The sequence below is a fragment of the Electrophorus electricus genome, chromosome 13 (genome assembly GCF_013358815.1).
Source record: "Electrophorus electricus isolate fEleEle1 chromosome 13, fEleEle1.pri, whole genome shotgun sequence".
Classification (NCBI taxonomy): domain Eukaryota; kingdom Metazoa; phylum Chordata; class Actinopteri; order Gymnotiformes; family Gymnotidae; genus Electrophorus; species Electrophorus electricus.
In genome coordinates this window covers 13,288,207-13,308,354 of record NC_049547.1, presented here as the reverse complement: position 1 = coordinate 13,308,354, position 20,148 = coordinate 13,288,207, and the positions used below count along the sequence as shown (strand labels likewise).

At 39.1% G+C, this 20,148-nt stretch overlaps 1 protein-coding gene across 4 annotated transcripts in view; it reads right to left on the bottom strand.

Annotated features, from left to right (window-relative positions):
• LOC113580675 (latent-transforming growth factor beta-binding protein 2) overlaps positions 1-20,148 on the bottom strand; it is an 82,712-nt gene that overhangs the window by 16,883 nt on the left and 45,681 nt on the right. For 3 of the 4 annotated variants that reach the window (XM_035532707.1, XM_035532708.1, XM_035532709.1), the window contains exons 9-26: positions 18,430-18,504; positions 14,921-15,043; positions 14,485-14,649; positions 12,723-13,070; positions 11,108-11,127; positions 10,972-11,005; positions 10,357-10,452; positions 9,655-9,780; positions 8,988-9,116; positions 8,522-8,641; positions 7,868-7,987; positions 5,242-5,364; positions 5,030-5,152; positions 4,461-4,586; positions 4,205-4,330; positions 2,982-3,107; positions 686-811; positions 312-428 (exon numbers count right to left, since the gene is read on the bottom strand). In XM_035532707.1, coding sequence (XP_035388600.1) covers positions 312-428; positions 686-811; positions 2,982-3,107; positions 4,205-4,330; positions 4,461-4,586; positions 5,030-5,152; positions 5,242-5,364; positions 7,868-7,987; positions 8,522-8,641; positions 8,988-9,116; positions 9,655-9,780; positions 10,357-10,452; positions 10,972-11,005; positions 11,108-11,127; positions 12,723-13,070; positions 14,485-14,649; positions 14,921-15,043; positions 18,430-18,504 — 2,223 coding nt within the window. The remainder of the gene's footprint in view (positions 1-311; positions 429-685; positions 812-2,981; positions 3,108-4,204; positions 4,331-4,460; positions 4,587-5,029; positions 5,153-5,241; positions 5,365-7,867; positions 7,988-8,521; positions 8,642-8,987; positions 9,117-9,654; positions 9,781-10,356; positions 10,453-10,971; positions 11,006-11,107; positions 11,128-12,722; positions 13,071-14,484; positions 14,650-14,920; positions 15,044-18,429; positions 18,505-20,148) is intronic. The other variant, XM_035532710.1, reaches the window with a different exon arrangement.

Genomic DNA, 20,148 nt, shown 5'->3' with positions numbered 1-20,148 from the left:
ACAACAACAAAAACAACAATGAATAAAAGAGAATATACTGCAATTTAGAAACATGTTGCACTTATTAATGAAAAGGAAGCACCTAAATCAATGCATTGTATAAACATTTTTAGAATATTCAATTGCACAATTACTTATATATTTAAATATCAAAGATAAATGTGTATTGATTGTAGGCTAACACACACACACACACACACACACACACACACACACACACACACACACACACACACACACACACACACACACACACACACATATACACTACAAATTATATTAAAAATAATTATCCAATATTAAAGGAGCACCTTTGCATTCAGTGCCTATAAGCTCAAAGCCTGTGCGACAGCCACAGTGATAAGAGCCAGCTGTGTTTGTACACTCTCCATTTAGACATGCTGATATGTCCTCACATTCATCAATATCTGCAAGGATAGATTACACAAAATATCAACACATCCACTAAATCGAATGATTGGTAATTTGACAAAATACCAGTAGAAAATCAGTAAACAAATAACACAAAAATGCCATGGGAAATGGATAAATAATATTAAAACTTCTTCTTGGACATAGATTAAGTATAGTTCTGTGATAAATTATATAACTGATTATATATACACATGACTCTAAAATGCTTCAGTGTTCAGTTGTCTATAAAGACAAGCAAACAGCAAGCCACCTTCACATGTGCTTCGGTCAGAGGAGAGCATGTAGCCATAGTCACAGGTCATGCAGGAGTATGAGCCTGCAGTGTTTGTGCAGCCAGCCAGTGGGCACACTTCAGGAGACTCACATTCATCAATATCTGAAATACACAGCCGAACAAAAAGTGCTGTCAACAAAATAGTCAGAGAGGAGGAGGAAGTAAAAAATATCTCCAGTTGGCAAATAACTGAAATGTACTGGTCAAAAAGAGGAAACCTTGGTGGTCTCCATTTTTTGGCCTCCTGCTGCCTTACAACAATTTCCAGTGATTTATTTAGGCACCATCGATACTTCCTCACTTTTCAATCAAAATGCACATTAATTCCAAACCACTCGCTGTTGGACACAGAAAGTCCCATAAAGATCTGCCGATAACCAAGCAAAACGGACTGCATACCACAGTGAATCAGCTCAGCTCTGCTGGCCGGCACTTAGGCCGCACTGAATGGGCTCCCCCGTTATTAACATGTACTGACAGAGCTGTTGATGAGGAGGAGGCAAGAGATGAGGTATGCAGACAAGGGAGCGTCATCCAAAACAGCAAGCTATTACAGGTGCTTTATAATGACTGCATCAACAAACCCTCGGAGGGCTGGCGCTAAGCAGGAAATTCCTTCCCCTCACCCTTCATGGCCATCCCAGCCATCCAAACACATACTGTTTGATTCTAAATTTCAATAGTTGTGTGTATGCATGGGACAGAGAGTAAGAGAGACTGAGATTATGTGCAAATTCACGCATGTATATGTACTAAAAATGTACAAGTAGAACATTTCAAATTTCAAATGATGTTAATCTTTACACAAATGTGTGCTAATGTGTCCTTTCGTTCTTGCTTGCTTTCTTGCTTTTTTCTTTCTGTTTCTTTCTTCCTCCACCTATGTCTCCCTGTCTGTATCACTGTGTACTTGTGGCCACTGACAGCTCAGAGCCACTCCAACAACTGCTCCATAAGTAGGAGCCTGGAGAGTTGCTGCACAGCTGGCCTGGGCACACATTCGACAGTGCGAATTCATCCAAGTCCAGGCAAAAGGACAGAAAACAAATGGAGAACAATTTATTCTGATGCAGAAATGCGTAAGTGACACCTAGATACAAGATGAATAGATTGAGTGCAGGGTGGAATATGGGGCCATGAGATACACTGACACCAGACGAGGGGCCAAAAACACAGAGTGTGTGAGAAAGAGAAAGAAAGCCAGATGTGGTCATTAATCACTAGTAGACATCAAGATTAATATCTGCAGACAAAACAGATAGATAGGCTCTAATGTAAACTCTGACATAATCATCCAAGAGAGGGTATGGTGTGCCAGGTGAAACCAATCGCTAGACTTGATCTCCGATCAAACATGTTGAGTAAGACACCTTACACAGGCCTTACTTGTGGTGCAACTCAGAAACCATGTGACATTAAGACAACAATCACACTGCAGCGCGTTGCTTGTCTGGCTCATGAGCAAGCGGTTTGCACAACCAAGCTTATGCTTCATTAAGCAATGCAATTCAGTAAACAGTGCAAACTTCATGGACCTTCAGGCAAAATCTTTCAATAAAATGGACAAAATTCAAAGGCACTTACCACATACATCTAGCTAAGAGGCACACTGGACTATGCAGCTAGATAAGTATCAGTCTGCAAATGCAGAAAGATTAATTCTACATCATATCGCGCAATGATTTTATAAAGTTTTCCTGACTATACAGCATTAATAAATTTAATATACCAACGGTTCAAGTTAACAGTTGTAATCTCATTTGAACTGGTTTTATCACAGTGTTGACATCATTCTTCATTTGGTTGATGTAATTTTTTTGGTACATAGCTCCACATGATAGTGCCAAGAGAACAGATTTCAGAACCAAAAGTGATGTTATGCCTGAATATAGCATCTTAGCTCAGACTTAGCTGAAGTCTTTTGTTGTTCAGTACTTAATACTTTATATGACAGTATTTACAGGTGTGCTGTCAGGGTTCAGTAATACAGTTTCATACAAAAAATATTTGGTTCAGATTATTTGCAGACTCTTGCAATTGCCTTTCATCTTTACTTAGTTTTCTTATTATGATAATCAGAAACATCATGGTATCTGAAAGAAATACTGTTTTATACTCTGATTCTCATTCATTTTCTGAGTAATAATCTGGATAGGAAATACTGAATGATTAAAGGAGTCGGTGATTCCAAACACAGTATATCGTCCTTTTCTCACTTTCACCCACTCCCTCCCTCCTCTCTCCCTTAACTCTTTTATTTCTTAAGGCTTACCTTTACAATGGCTCCCATCGTCTGATAACCTGTATCCAGTATTACATATAGTGCAGGTGTAGGAACCCTTTGTGTTAATGCATTTTCCCTGGGGACAGGTAGTGGGTGATGCACATTCATCAATATCTGAAATAAGAGTCAGTGATAATAAAGATGAGAACAAAGGTGGATGCAGCACAGTGATAGTTCAGTTGAAACAAGGTAGTCTTCAGAAATCTTATCCATAACCTACATCCTATTCTTACTTCCTCTGCCGCAAATTGGTCTAGTTTGGACTACGAATCCCATAAACCTCCTATACAGTCCTAGTCACCTGTGTTCTAAATTCACCTGTGCCTCATTCTCCTTCATGTATATATATCCTATTGTCTCTATCTGTCATTGCAAAGTCTCGTTTGCACATTTGCACGCCTTGCATTTCTGAGCCATAGTTTGTTTTCTTGTCAGCTATTTTGGATATTTGGATTACCTGCCTATTTTGGATATTCTCTTGCCTGTGCCCATTGGATCTGTTTGCTCTGTGCCTCTACTTGTATCAAACCTTGCCCAAATTTGACTACTCTTTGGATTGCCCCTATTACACTGAAATTCTATACTGCATTCAACTCTGTCTCTGTTCAAAAACCTGACACGTATTTAACTGTCTCTTACTGTATTGTTACTATATTAGTACCTTCATACACCTTTAATTTCTTGACAGGCAATGTTTCACATTGAACTTTAAGATGACCAAGAGGTTCAATTTAGTTATTGTTAAATATAGCTACCTTTTGGCTTTATAGTTCAACAATTTGAGTTTTTGGACCCTCAATATTTTAATATTAGAGCCTGCACTTTATTCATTGCACATGCTGGGTAACAAAGTATAAAATCTAATTTCACTGTTTTCAAACTGAGGAAAACAAAAAAGTTCATTTTGTTAATAGAAGTAATCCCTTTCTGTTTCTCTTATTTTTATTTTCAAAACACATGGTCAACAAAACTCACAATCACTCATAATTATAATAATAATTAAAAATTATTAGAATTTATAACTATTACTGGCTAAATAAGAATTTTTCAGAGAGCTATTACAACACGATATGCCTGTTTTAATACAATAAACATTTTGATATATTTTAATGTAATTTCGTTCATGTTTTAGGATTTTAGAGTTAAAAATAACAACTATTATTATTATTATTATTATTATTATTATTATTAATACTATTATTATTACATACCTTCACATAGTTCTCCATCTGCTGAGACATTGTACCCAGTGGGACAGTTGTAACAGGAAAATGAGCCCTCTGAGTTCAGACAGATGCCATTTGGGCACATATACAGGGATAGACACTCATTGATATCTGTGAGAAAAAGGTTGGATTCAGAGAAATTAAATCTGCAGCTTATAAAACCTCTAAATCCTCCATGGAAGCACTAAGCAAGTAAAGCTAAACGGAACATGTATGGTTGAGTGAATAGAGCCTGACTCACCTTCACACCTCTGTCTGTCCTGAGAGAGAGTGTATCCAGCCTCACACTGAGTACAACTGAAGGAGCCAACAGTGTTAACACACACACCTGCCCTGCACAGGCTGGGCTCAGCACACTCATCCACATCTGTAAAAGAGACATTACCCTTCCCTCACTATAATGCTGTGTGCTTGGTATCATACCATTATTTACACATTAGTGGTAGTGACTCATAAACCATAAGGTCCCATAATCAATCAAGTGTGCACAGAGTGATATCTATCTCTGTATGTCTACAAGTTGTAATGAACAAATTATGATTTAATTATGGTATAATGGTATAACCACAAATATATGTTGTAACTTTGACTTACGATAAAGTTTAAAAACAAAAACCAAACAAAAAAAACGCATTTATAAGACCTCTATAAACAGGTTCTACATCACAAATGAAGTTGCCCAAGTCAGCCTGAAGAATGGTTCAACCATTAACTCTGCATGTGTTACTTTAGAACAGACCTCTACAGGAAGCAGTGAACTGCTGGCTCTGTCAGTCTGAGCAAAAGGTGCCTAAACTGTACTGCACATACCCTCACAAGCTTTGGCATCAGAGCTGGGTTGGTACCCTGTATTACAGCTGCACCTGTGGGAGCCTGGCACATTAATGCATGTACCATGAATGCAGGAGTCAAGGAGCAGGCACTCGTTAACATCTGGAAGAGAGACAGTGGCACAGTGATTGCTGTGAAAAATAATACTGTGTAAGTAGGTATGTACAACAGTGTGTGATTGCTGTATATACCATGGCAGCTGTTGTTGTGAGGAGTTGTTTGGTAGCCATGGTTGCAAGTACAAGTGAAGGAACCCTCTGTGTTCACACACTGACCATTGGCACACATACCCACTGTCTGACACTCGTTAATGTCTGAAACATAGAAGAAGACAGAGTGTGATTGGCAAAAGATCAAGGTGGAAACATATGTAAGAGAGATGTCGCAAATGAAAAAAGGTACAGATGCCATAAATGGAAAAAACTAAGACAGGTTCATTCTAAAAGAAATGTCCAACAGTTCCTGCCTGCAACAAAAGTGTATTCAAAATAACATTGTCATCAGCATTATCATGAGAAGGATTTTACAAAAAATATTTCTGACAGGTTCAAAATATTATTTCTGTATTTAAGAATGTCCTACACTTGCCAGACCCATCTCCTGTGTACTGTATTTGTGCATTTATCTAGTGTCTTCTATAATCTATCCAGAAAACCCATGGTTTTGAGCAGGCAAAGAGACAGAGTAGACTGACTGGACCCAGGGGGTGAAGTGTGCACAAGCAGAGCTTTGTGTACACTGCCCCTTTGTCTGCCAGATGTCTGTCAGCATCCCACAGAGCTTTGTTTCTGCTATCTCCCAACATTTCTCAGAGTCCTCCCCGATAAGGCCTGAAAGGAAAACTCGGCTGTTTTCTCTATCACACTGCCAATCAGCCTTATCCACCAACCAGCCAATTGGCCACTAACTACTGTGCTACAGGCAATTGACTGAGTCAATGATGGGAGAAAAGGAACATTATTTACATACTCCTTGCAGGCAGCTAGAACTCCTGCTTGTTCAGCTAACCTCATGGAGAACAGCCATTCAGCACACAAGTCAGGGACTTTACGGTGAACTCTGTTCAACCTCCCGTTCTCTCATGCGCCATCTCAAAGAGAGAGAAAATAGTGAGAAGTGACACTTTTGGTCCACAGTACTCTCCAGCAAACAATGGCTAAGATATTTGTGCAGTTCTAATACTATGTCTAATTGTGGCATAAATGTGCATTTAACATGAACTGTAATTAAAATGCCAATGTATATTAGTTTGGCATTGCATGATGTAAATGATAAATGTAGTTATCAAACACAAATAGGCATAATTACAGCCCTAATTTGCTTTTTCACTTAAATGAATACGTACTGTGGGACCAGCTGTCAAGGCTCCCTTGAAAGAAAACCAGTAATCTAAAATGATCGTAATCATGCCTGTTCCTGCTCAAAACACTCGGTAACATGTCAAAACAGTAACAGAAACCTGAGCTTTCAAGAAGGGCTTTTTGTGGCAGCAAACTACACTCACACATAGCGTGAGATCTCAGGACCCACTCGACTTTGTGGAAGTTGGGTCTCTACAGTATGAAGAGAAAAATGCCCTCTTTGTATCACAGGTCCATAGCAATTAATTTTCCTGAAGTAGCGCATCCTATAAGGTGCTTTTCCTAAATGCTCTTAGGCATCAACCTGTGATCACTATACACCTATGAAAGGCAAAGGATTTATATTGAATATACATGTGAATACACATGTAAGCACACTTAAAGCTTGACTTCAGACAGCCATTAAGAACCCCTTAATTTCTTCATAATCCTAGCACTGCACTTCCTCACTAAAAAACTGTGACAAATATTACAATAGTAGATCACCTAGAGTTATAGCTAGCCTTTTTCATTCCATTTCATGCACTGAGCTAGGTAGAGACTAATGTTAGGGAGTAGTATGCAATCTGATGACCTCTTCCCCGAGCGCTGCGTCTATGTCCTCCTTTTCCATCCTCAAACGGAGAACCCCTAATAAACAATCTCTCCCCACTGGGCTTGACTGCACTGGCCAGACCCATCCAAAAATAACATACTGTTTGTTCAAGGCTGTGGCCAAGGCAAAATATTTTGACTCTCTAAATTTGAGGTATTGCAAACAATCTTTTTACAGCAGCTGAAGATCAGTAACAACGTGCCTACAGCGCAGATGCAACTCCAGGGGTCAAATTTGCTGGAGAAAGAGGGGAGAGATGTTGTATAATAAATGATTGAGCCATGAGAATGTACAGAGGCTTGAGAGAATAGAGCCTGATGAGAGGATCTAAGAATGTGGAGACACCCATCAGTTAACCTCTAAATAAAGGCCCACAAAGTGGTTTAGCTGCTTACCACAATTCAACTGGCTAATAAGAGGGGCTTTACAGGACATTGAAATGTTTCCCTTAATTTACCATCCATTTCATCTGATATAAGACCATGTCTGGAAATGTCACAGGTTAAAGAGGTTACTGAGTTTAGACTGATGTTCCAAAAACATTTTTGCTTCACTGTTAAATTATCCTTAAGGGTTCAGTTATTAAAATGAAACCACGTGAACAAAATCAAATCAACTTCCCAGTTTACTCAGGCCACATGGCTATCCTGAAAAAATATCTGGAACTGTCACCACTTACAGAAGGGCATACACTGTCGCCATGTCGCCTTAAGTCATCCTGAACACTGCCAAAACTAAGTCTATGTTTCCAGCCTTTGCCAGACTAAGGGAATATTATTATTACACAATCATAAAGTGAAATATGGAAAACCCACACCATGGCAGCACTGATTTCCAGATGGGGCCTCCATGAGCTCTTACCCAGACATCTCCCACCGGCTGGCCTAAATCCAGCGCCACATGCTTGGCACTGGTAGGAGCCATGGGTGTTTACACATTTGCCACTGGGACAGACACTGGGGCTGCTACACTCATCCACATCTGAGACAGAGAGATGAGCAGATTCCATTTCAACAAACAAGCATTCAAACCACTCTATTGGATTAGGAAAGATAATCAGGTGTCCGTGGGTTATGTTCAGTTGTTATAAACACTGATATAACAGGAAACAAACAGAACCCATGGATAAAAAGTACTAAAAACATATGCACAATATAAATGTACCATGTACACCACTCTCAAACACACACAGGAATAACACACCAAAAAAGTAAACAACAAATTACTGAACAAATACCTCATTTCTCCTTCAGTTTAGGATTGGGGAAAATGCAATTTTCTGTCATTAGATTACAGAGAGATCCCAGACAGCAAATAAACTTGTTAACAGGCTTGTAAATTTGAAAGTCAGGCTCTCAAGAACATTATCCCTAATAAACATTGTTCATCATAATTTAACTGTCGTCTCACAGTTATATTGTACTGTTTCAACTAAATATTAATTTCAACATATCAACAAAAGTCAGTAATATAATGAAAACATGTATTAGCATGTTATATGAAGGAGCGCCATACCTTCACACTGCCCTCTCCAGTTCTTGCTGAAGCCATTCTTGCACTCACATGTGAAGGACCCCTCAGTGTTTTTACAGACGCCACTGGGACATTTGTTGGCCATGGCGCACTCATTAATGTCTTGCAGATGAGTTGGGTTTGATGATGAGCAAAGACCAGAGAGGAGAATTGATTAATGTTGTACTTATGGAGAAAGCAATTAACTACTAGAAAATGCTCGAAAAAACTCAACTGCTGTTATCATTAAACCTGCAAAGGTAGGTTTAGCATGCAGAGCTGTGAAATATCAATACACAAAATATATATAAAATTATATAAAGTGAAAAATCATAGTAAAACAGAAATAATGACAGAGATATAGCTTTGTTTGTCATAACATTGCTGGCTTGACTGCAGTAAATTCTAAATGAAATATTTTTTTTATTTGTAAGAACGTCAGTGCCCAGACACCCCATGTTTTGCTCACCTTGACATGACTTCCTGTTCTGTGTCAAGATCAGGCTAAAGCCTGAGAAACACTGGCAGGTGTAGGAGCCAAAGGTGTTCACACAGTGTCCCTTCCCACCACATGGGTCATCTTCACACTCATTTATATCTGAACAGGATAAAAAGGTGTATTTGTCACAGTACTTAGATCATGGTTCTTGTTACATCTGCTCATAATGCATCATCACATTAAGACTACAATAATTCTAAAACGTTCCATGCTTGAAACACATGGAGATAAAGTTGAGTCTTTTGGTTTAGTGATATGCAAAAAGAAAGGAATGAAATAACTGTCAACTAAATTGAACTGGATATGTATTATACTGCTCCAGCAGATGTCAAAAGTAACTCCTCTCTCTGGGCCGTTCCATAAAGCAGGAATGACTTTGTGACAGCCCAAGGCAGGGCTTAACTTGGATAGTGAGCCCTGTATGAAGTCACTTATGACAACACAAGGGCAGTGCTTTGGGTGGCGTATCATATGATGGCTCAAGTGGATCACTTTCCCGCTTCTCACTAGAGTTGAAGCTTGACAGTGTCGCAGTACATCAGAAGAATTCTCAATGTACTGCAATGACACATCATATTCAAATAAACACTCACAAAGGCAATCCAAACCCTGGTCCAACAGTCATCAACAGCCTTACCAATACAGGTGGTCTGCAGAGCATTGAGTTTGTAGCCTGGGTCACAGTAGCAGGTGTAGCCAGTCTGCACTGACACGCACTGGCCTGGACCACAGATGGTCGGAGTCAGGGAACACTTGTCAATATCTGCAAGAAGACATTTAAAAGGATGTTGACTATAACAGATGGTGACTGAGTAGTGTATGAGGTGTAGTGCATTGACAGGTCACCATGGTTTCACCATAAAACACAGGACCATCTCTTTACTCATTTAGAGATTTATTGTGTTAAGCTCGAGAGGTAGTAACAGTGGCCAGGCAGCATATGGCGCCAACAGTGAGGGCTTCACTTGAGTTTGTGCTCTTTCTAAAGACAAAGAGTTGGAAGTGTATTCCCTGCATACATACTGGGCCTTCTCCCAGTTCAACAATTCATATTCCATTCTGAAATTAAGTACCGTTTACAGCTTTGAAAAATAGTCGTGTCCAATGCCAATCAGCACATTTGCTTTGACTGTTTGCCTCATCACCCACTAAGTGTGTCTGAATGGAGGGAGCTTGGCATATCATGGCCAAGGGGACACATCCTGGCCTATACAAGTGTAACTTGTCCTTAGAAAACTTGAACAAACTTTAGCCACCATACACTTTGGCAACTAGGCTGACCAAGTTGAGGAACACAATGCAAAGGTCACTGCGCTATGTAGCTCTTATTGTGACTAACCAGTGATTTGAGTAGCCACATTAATGGGTGCTGTGTCCTGGTTCCCAGGTTCTGGCTCCAGTTGGGTGGGAGAGCGGGTCGTGATCTCCACCACATCTACAGCAGGGAACAGCCATAATTAGCACATGAAGAATAGTGGAAATCAGCCACAGGTTACATGTACTATAACAATATTCCCCATATTCATTACATTATATGATTTACAACATAGAGCTTGTTGCTATTTTCATATTTAACAGTAGCACACGTAGTTCTATTATAGTAGCAGTAGTAGCATGAAATTAAAGAATGTCTTTCTACCAGTTTAAACCAGCAGAAAAACATTTACACATCATGGAGATAATCAGGGGTTATAAAAACTGCAGAATAGAACATGCAGGTTTTCCCTATGTTTTCACTGGCAGTAGGACTCAGTTATTATAAGATTGGGTTATTATTAGAACAATTTATAGAAAATGGATTAGAACCCCAGTTCCCCTCAAGTTGACTAATCTCTGTTTTGTCTGGCCTTTCAGAGAAAAATTCATAGACAACAGGTTGAAACAATAATTCTTACTAATATGTATTCAAATCATGCAAAATTCTCTCCACAATAAGTCAAAGGGAAAATATTACCTGGATATGATGGAGGTGAATCTGTAAATATCGGCTGTCAGGATAAAATGGAGCAATTCAAATATTGAAAAATTATATCCACCAGTTAATTGTTGCACACTGAAATCATTTCCTTAAACACGTTCATTCAGCTTACCACACTGAAGGATTCCACAGCTATCACAAGGAAGGCCATGGGTGAGGAAGAGGAAGATGAGGTGGGGTGAGAGGAGAAAGGAAACAGACTGGTTAAACAGTAGCAGTGTCATACATTTTTTAACCATTTAACCAAAAATCTCTACTTAATAATGCATTCAGTGCCTTACAAAGATAAACAACCCCCTTAAAGTTAATCAGTTTCATCTGGATTACAAATGGCATTTTGTTATCATGTGATGTATCATATTGTATTTTAGTAATTCAGTCAATTTAAAATGTTATTCGTTTTATGTCAAAAAGAATGACCTCAAATATGTTCATCCAGCTCACTGAAAAAAGTTTTCAAGCCCTGAATATTTTTTGCATTAGTATTCAAGCCCTGGATTCTTTTTGCATTAGGCCCTGTACAGAGGAAGCTCCAAACTTAAACAGATACAAGATATTGCCCTAACAAGGACACAGCTGGCTTAAAACAGGCCTCTACCTGTATAGTCTTACTTGAAGTACCACTGGTCAGGCAGTGAATGTGGAGAAATGAAGATCAGTGAAGATCAATTTGAAAATTAAGAAAATGAAGATCAATGAAAAACATTCTAACAAAATCTGAGATAATGTTGTAGATATGCACAACATAGGAAACAGCTACAAAATAATATCCATCATACCATCATATCCATCATATACCATCATATCCATAATATCACCATACCATACCAAAAGACATCATACCACCCAGACACTTCCTACACAAGGCATCCCAAAATTCATTGTTGGAAAAAAAGAAAGAAAGAAAACTTGTGCGGGAAGCCAGAGGGACACCAACAATCATTTTGGAGGCGCTACAAAGTTCAGTGGCTGAGACTGGGGTGAAAGATCTCAAAGATACCAAGTGCTCCACATACAACTGGCCTGTGTGGGTGAGTGGCTAGAAAGAAGTCATTGCTGAAGAAAATCCACCTCAAAGAATATCTGGAGTTTGCCAGAAAAATATAACATTATATTACAAAATTATAACAAACCAGTTGAAATGTGGGATAAGGTTTTATAGTTAGATGAGATACTGGGCATCTTGTTAAAAATAAAGGACAGTTGGATTGTGCAAAATACAAGGGGATACTTCAAGATAACATGGTTCAGTCTGCTAAAAAATAAAACTTGGGAGAAACTTCACTTTTAGCAGGATTATGATCCCAAGCACAAGACCAGAGCAACACGGGAGTTGCTAAACATCACACAGGTGAATGTTCTACATTTCTAAGTGGAGACCTAAATCTAGTTGCAAATCTGTGACACTATTTGAAAACTGCAGTCAATAAGAATCATCCAACCAACCTGAAGAATGGGAAAAATCACTCCCAGTGTGCAAAGGTGGAAGAAAGCCCAACACACAGTGTGTTATTGCTGCAAAAGGTGGTTCTACCAAGTGCTAGACTAAAGGCTACATTCTTAAACAGCATTTTTCAGTTTTTTTTTATAGAGTTGCTGAGAATTAATGAATTTTGAATTTGAAAATTTTGCTTTAAAAGCACACACACACACACACACACGCACACACACGCGCACACACGCGCACACACGCACAAAAGTACCAAATGTAAAAAAATAAAACTCACAATCAGGTAATGATGGGAATATGTGTACAGGGTACTGTGAGACTGTCTGAGGGGGATGAGGGAGTTGAGCTGTCCTAGGTGGCTGTCCAGGCTGGGGTGATTTAGGCAGCTGTGGCCAGGTTGGCACTTGAGCCTGGATATAGGGGGTTTTGGGAGAGACAGGTACTGGGGGCAGGTGATGCAGGGTCTCAGGGAGGGTTGGAGCAGGCTGATGATATGTGGGGACCTGAGAAAGGAAAGACTCGACTCTCTGAAGTTCCTCTGCCTCCAGCTCGCGCAGTGTGATCTGTACATCTGAGTGTGAGTAGGTATAGCCATGGCCAGCCGGACAGATTTCTTTGAAATGGTCTGCAAAAATAAAACATATGCAAGCTCAGTTCATTGTAAAGTATGCTTTGGCCACAACTGAAAGAGCAAAGCAGGCAACGTTATCTTCAGCAGCTCATGATATAACATAGAAACTAAAAATTGATATCAGTCAGCAAGGTATGTTGTATTATATATAATTCACAGCAATGTGACTTCGGCATAGATTCAAAGTGTCCTTGGTCTGTAATCAAATGTCAAATTTAAACTATTAAAACATTGTTTGACACTGATGACATTAAAACAGAGGTAGCGAAAAAGAAAAAGAGATAGAGGGAGAGAAAGAGATAAATATATACATTTTAATTTTTTTAATTTCAGAAAGCCCTAAGCCCATTTTTTTTGTTTTGTTTGGCCCATCCAAACAGCAAACATGAGACATAGCAAATGCTAAATAATATATGTGGGTCTGTAGCCAGTCAGTCAGATACATTATGCTGTTATGTAACATGTTTGCTAGTGAGGAACATCAAGTGAGAGACATAATTAAATCAGACACAGCTACAAAAAAGCATCATGAATGCACATTACAGATGAGGACAAGGTGGATTTCATGCAAATTCTTATATTTGACTTTCCTGGAGTCCTATTCATCAAAGAAATAATTTTAAGACAAATTCCTTCTTCCATTCCACTAAAGCTTTAAAAGCAGAGAATGCAGAGAATGCACTAATTGAAAATAGGTTCGATAACAGTTGTAAAGACAGGGAAGAGATAGTTCTAGAAGAAGGACAGGCTAGTTCAAGGTTTTACATTCTGCATAAACCTATGCACAATCAAAAAGTATTACTTTTAAAGACTGATAAGTTTAATTCATTTGCTTTACTTTCATACTGACTATGGTTTAACTGATTACAATGGAGATCTACCTGCTTGGTATCGCATCTTTGATGTCATTTGTAAATAATTTCACTAGTGTGCATAAGGGATAGTGACTTTCTCTTGACTTTACGATCAGATCAGAAGTGGGAAAATGAATTCCATTGTCTCACTTGGCTCAGTTGTTTCCATTTCTGGTAACATTTTGCTGAACATTTTACCAAAAATCTGTATTTGGCATAGTTGTTATGTCAACTTGTCATCAAAGTTCACAAAAGCAGCTCTTATGATAGCTGACACTTGTTTCAACAAACATTTATAAATGTTTGTGCATGTTTAAGTCAGTTGTCATGAAAGGCTTATGCTGGTGTCACGTAGCCTTCTAAACAGTTCCCTTCAGTAAAGTGTTACCAACTTTTCTTTCAAAGCACAGCAGAGATAAGTCTCTCTTTTGTGCTGCCATGTTTCCCTCACACCCCTCAATCAACTACCATGATTTATGTTTTGTGGCAAATACACTCTTTGTGACCCTACAAACAGTACAACCAGTTAATAGCAATAGATAAGAATGAAGTACCTGTGTCTGGTAAAGGGCACCTCTCACAGGTGGAGCCCCAGGCCTTGCCCACCCGACTACAGCAGCAGATCTGCTTGGTGATTTTCAGAGGCAGTGGAAGGCTACAGGAGCCCACTGAGACTGACCGGTAGCACATGGACTTCTCCACAGACACGGCTTTGTCCGCTGTAAACATGCCAAAAGAGCTGAACAAACACGAGCACTGTCTAACCTCAGACAAAACAGCAGGAATAGCCAACAGACCGATAAACACGCAGAAAGGACACAAATATTACACAAGAGACAAATAATATCTAATAAGACTAAACACATGACGATGCTATTCTGACATTGCTGTTCTCTAAATCTAGTGTCACCACATAGAAGGACTGACTGAAAGTTTCCATAGTCTGTTGTGTACTAGCAGTGTGTGGTGTCTGTGTGCTGGCAGACTCACAGACACAGTGACTGCGGGCAGGGTCCAGCATGTATCCAGGCTTACACATGCACCTGTAGCTGCCCTTAGTGTTTAGACACTCAGCATTCTTGCAAATACCAGGCATTAGACATTCATTAATATCTGTAAGTATAAGAACAAGACACATAAAGAAACATCAGCTCAGTACGAGAGTGTTACATTTTATTCTGCTTTAACAATCTGATTGCAATATGTGATACAACAGAAAGTATTAAAGCAAACACATCTATCATTTTTTTCATTCTTTCTTTTATCACTTTAACAGTTTGGATTGGGCCTATGTGAAGAAACCATGAACGATACATGAGAAGGTTTATGAAAAGCGTATTTGAACCTGATTCCTTTGTTGTCATTATTCCTTGATAGGAGTCTAAGCTCCACACCGGTAGGACAGTTTGATCAGAGATATGAATAACTCACAAGGACATGAGAGAGTGGTGGAGTTCAATGAACAATATGCTACAGTCAGAAATATAGTACGAGCTCTCACTATCTTTCTCTCGCGAATTTAAACACATGCACACAAACACTCACACACACACAGACGCACATATTTTGTGGGCAACAGGCAGTAGGGCTTAAACTGTGCATAAAGGCAAACAAACAAAGTGACATGGAAATTGGTGCTCACATGTAAATTATGCATTTTTCTCCAACACTCAGAGTTAACCACCTCCAACATAAACACAGGCAGCTGTAGTAACCAAGTGAAGAATAAAAATACACTTGCTCTTTATTCTACATTGTTTACACTAATAGCCTACAGGCTTGCCAGGTTGAGGTGATACATATTTGCAATGAACTGCACAAACTTCCTTTGTCCTGCTTCCACACTCATAAAACATACTCCCAAATTAGGTCAACATTGGCTTACTGCAATTTCACACTGCACAAAATAATGGTGAGGGTATCTCTGCTGTAAAAGCAGTTCACCAGAAATAATGAAGAAGATTTTTTTTGCATATCAGGTGAAGAGCAGCAAAGAGCTTATAGATGAGATTACAGAGACGAAGGCTTTGGCACATTATCCTGAGATTTGGGTACTCTAAACCCTGTCAATATGCCACTGTTTGGAAAGGATATGTTTTCTTGTTCTCTCAAGACAATGACTGGGCCAGTTCCCGCCATGCTGTGGAATGGAGCCTGTCAGGCTGCCATCTCCCATTTTCCCCAATAAACAATTAATCAGCACATCACCAGGCCTGCGAGGCTGCTGGGCTAATGGTGGAAAAACAGAGAGAGCTTCACTGGAGACATGGTTATCGAGTGAGTCATCACAGCAAACCGCTACAAGCCCACACCACACCACTTTGCTCATGACATAACATCTGATGGCATTTCTGCCTTATCCAAATAAATTCATTATCCTCTTAAGTCAGATTTCGCAAAGAATCTGCCCACTGTCTCTTAATTTCGGTATATATTAAGCATATCTGCTCTGTCTGATGTTTCAGTGTGTTAGCTGTATTACGATCCAGTAACAGAATCTGAGCTCCATTTAAACTTCCTAGCCCAGCCCCCTGTTCATCTTAAATGGGAAGTATATTATTGAAGCAGTAACCAAGAACTCTCAAAATAAATTGAAGACAGTCATTTTTACCAAGAACCATCGTGAAACTGCTTTGAGTGAACTTATACAGAAAAATCACTGGTTTGAGCATTATGGAAGAATGATTTTTCCTTTTCAAAATATTACAAAATTGAGCTATTACGCTGAAGTGGACACATTAACACCAGTCTCTACTGGCTCTACTGGCATTGGATCAAAATGAAATATCTTACTCAAATACAAACACTTTGGAAATGTAGAAAGGCATGGTGTTAAATAGCTTGTAGGCCATGTCATTGTCTGGAATTGGAACATCTATTCAACAAAGCTATTAGCTGCTCTTCTCTTACAGTGATAACCGTCTGCAAATATAGAATTCATTCCATTTTCCATGAGTCAGGAAAAAGATAGAGAGGCTGATGTGAAGTCCAGCTGCCCTGGATTTGTTAGAGTGTTAGGGGGTAGACGCATTGAGAGGTCAGTGGAGCTGGCGCTCTTTCTGAGGAACTCTTATCTGTACACTTCTCTGTATTGGCCCAGTTACACAGGAACAGAACAGCCAAGGTGACTGTTTGGATGTGATATGCACTCAGATGCTACATGTTAATATAATGTCTTTATATGTGCATGTTTGTTTGTTTGTTTGTGTGTTTGTTTGTGTGTGTGTGTGTGTGGCATGTTCAACAATGACAGAATCCCACAAAAATCAGCTCTCTGTGCTCTAACAGTCCATTTGAGGACAGAAATTAAAAATAATTTTTGGGAGAGGGTTAAGTAGAGGAACGCGACTTTGAAGCCAGCCAACAAATATTGCAAATAACTGTCAGTTTAGCTTTGCAGCGTCCCAAAAATGCAAGCCTGGGGGTGGGGTAAGAACATCTTGAAGTGATCAGAGAAGAGGGAAACGGATCAAAGCGAGATAAATTACAAAGTTTGCTGGCAACTCCTGACATCACTACAGACAACATATGTCAGTGTACACAGAATTTTATGTAAGAAGAGGATGGACCTTTTTATTTAATAATGTTTTTATAAACATACCAAATACCTGCTGAGGTATCAGGTGTATTAGAGTAGCAAAATCACCAAGCTGTGCTAGACTCTGGGACACTGGGACCCTGAATCTGTGCTGTGACCCTGGTATATAAGGTTTATAGAGAATAACTCAATAATTCACACTCAAAAAATTTTTCCCTTAAACTAAATTAACATAACTACCAAAAATATACATACAATTTCTCTCTCTCAGGCTCACTCTCTCATTCTCATACACATATGCAGACACATTCAAGCCCTCTGTAGCACACATTAATATAACATGTGTTAATTTAATTTAGCCTCTTGTTGAATTAAATCAAGTTGAATCTCATGATGAAACAACTCATGTAGGATATCAGCACAAATAAGTATGCTAGTATCTCCCACCACATTTAACCTCCCCTACTGAAATCTTAAATACTAGTTCCAACTGAAAAAAGCATTAAGAACATTTGTTTCAGTATTCATTTCAGACTACACTCCAGGGAAGGTGAACAGCTTACGCAGAGCAAAGACACCGCAGGCTGTGTGCACTGTGATTTGTGAAGATCATACATTTATTCTGATGCACATCAGATGGATGAGTGTGCTTTGACCTCAGCTCAACCTTACTGAACAAATGACTTTGTTCCCAGTGGTATTTTTACTTACATTTCACAATACATTCATGAATGCCTGAAGGGGGTATTTATGAATGTGCACGAGTAGACAATGAGTATATGTTTATAGTAGAATGGGGAGCCAAAACCTGGGGTAAAACACTTTCAGTTCAGTCTTTGAAAATATATGTCCTTCATTAGAGCTCTTAAGGGTCCATTTGGACATATGAAAATTCAAGGTCATACACAAAAGTCAGAGCAAGAACAGGTTAGCAGCTACTGAAGAATCTCAAATTTCCTACCTTGACAGTGAGTTGAATTCATCCTCTTGTAGCCTTTAGGACATTCCACTTGGCCATTTGCAATTACTGCATAGGCTGTAAAGAATGATGAACAGAGGTGAACAACAGAGAATTGTAAATGACATTTACTGTGAAACTGTATTTAAACTATAAATAACAGATATGCATATCTTGGCAGAGAGGAAACTGAGTCCTATAGCTGGGCTAAAGGAGATGTAACAGTCAACTATGTAAACTGATTCCGATCATTTTTATAAATTTAAACTGCCACCAGACTAGAACACCAAAATGTATCATAACTGCTGGTTAAAAAAAGGGTAGAAATAAATCCATAAAAGTAGACTCAGAGGCCAAAATACTGTATATTCTTGTCACATATCAAAAACCTTTATCATAAAGTTTAAATCTATGGTGGAAATGTAACCTATAAAGACTTTTACAAATCAGCAAAACCAGAAAAGCCAGAACAGTGATGCAGCTCACTAAGGAATTTTTTTCCTTGGGAAGAAAATTGATCTTGAGACTGTCAGATGATCAGCACATGTAATGAATGTGGATTAAAGGAGCATCTGAGTGAAACCATTAATCACAGGTCATATTATTTGCAAACATGGAATTAGATCCATGAAGGAAGAAATGCTGAAGGTATCAGGGGAACTGAAAGGCTCACCTTATTGTTTTCCTTGCAATATAAAATCACACCTTACCAATGGCAAATTACAAATTTGCACAAAACTATATCCTGCATCATTGAAATCACATGGGATCACATAGGGGCTGACTAAAATGGGCCAATCCAAGATCAGTTAATGCAGTGTGCAACCAGGGCAGAACAAGAGGTCCACACAAGCACAATCTCAGACTACACACCTAGATACAAGAGTCTACAGTATAAGACAATGCACCACAAAAAGCAGTCACGTTATACCACACCCCGCCACATATGCCTTTACATCACCACCACCGGGTGAGGGGAGGAATGCACAGTTTTTCTGCCTTCCATCTACTGCTTGTTTGAGGAAGCTCCTTTAATTTGTTTTCCTTTTCCTGTAAGTGACAAGTGTTAATGGAAAAAATGAGAGAGAATTCCAAAACAGCTAAGCTGCCAGTGATCTCTCCTTCTGGGAGTCTGCTGACCTCTCTTTCATAAACTGCATGCAGATGAGATAGTTGTGGTCAAGGTGAGTCTAAAACAACTGGTCCAAGAGAAAATGGTAGGAAAGTCTTATAATAAGCTTCAGCTGAAATGAATTAAAATTAAACTGGAGGGACAAAGTTCAATTGTAGACACAGATCTTAGTCTTACACAAATTTAAAACTCACAGCAAATCCACAGTATTGCTGCACCATATCATTTAACTGTAGCCATTTGAAGTCTCAAAGTGATTTATGAAAGGTTAATGTTTTGAGCAATAAAGCCAAGAGTCAGTCAAGTTGACTTGTTGACCAGTGAAACATTTAGTCTGAGTCTCAGCTGGATTGGGAAGTCTTACAACATACTTTGGACGGCTCTCTTAACTTTGCTACACGAATTCTTGTGTAGTGGTTCTGAGAGTCAGAAATGGGACACAATGTACCAAGTGGAACCAGAAATTAGGGATTGTATGTTATTAATGGCGAGCTGTATACCTGTCCCAAAATTAAAACCATCCAGCTCCACAGGATCAGAAAGATTTAGCAGCAGAGGCTATCCCAGCAGAATCCAATTAAGCAGAGCCC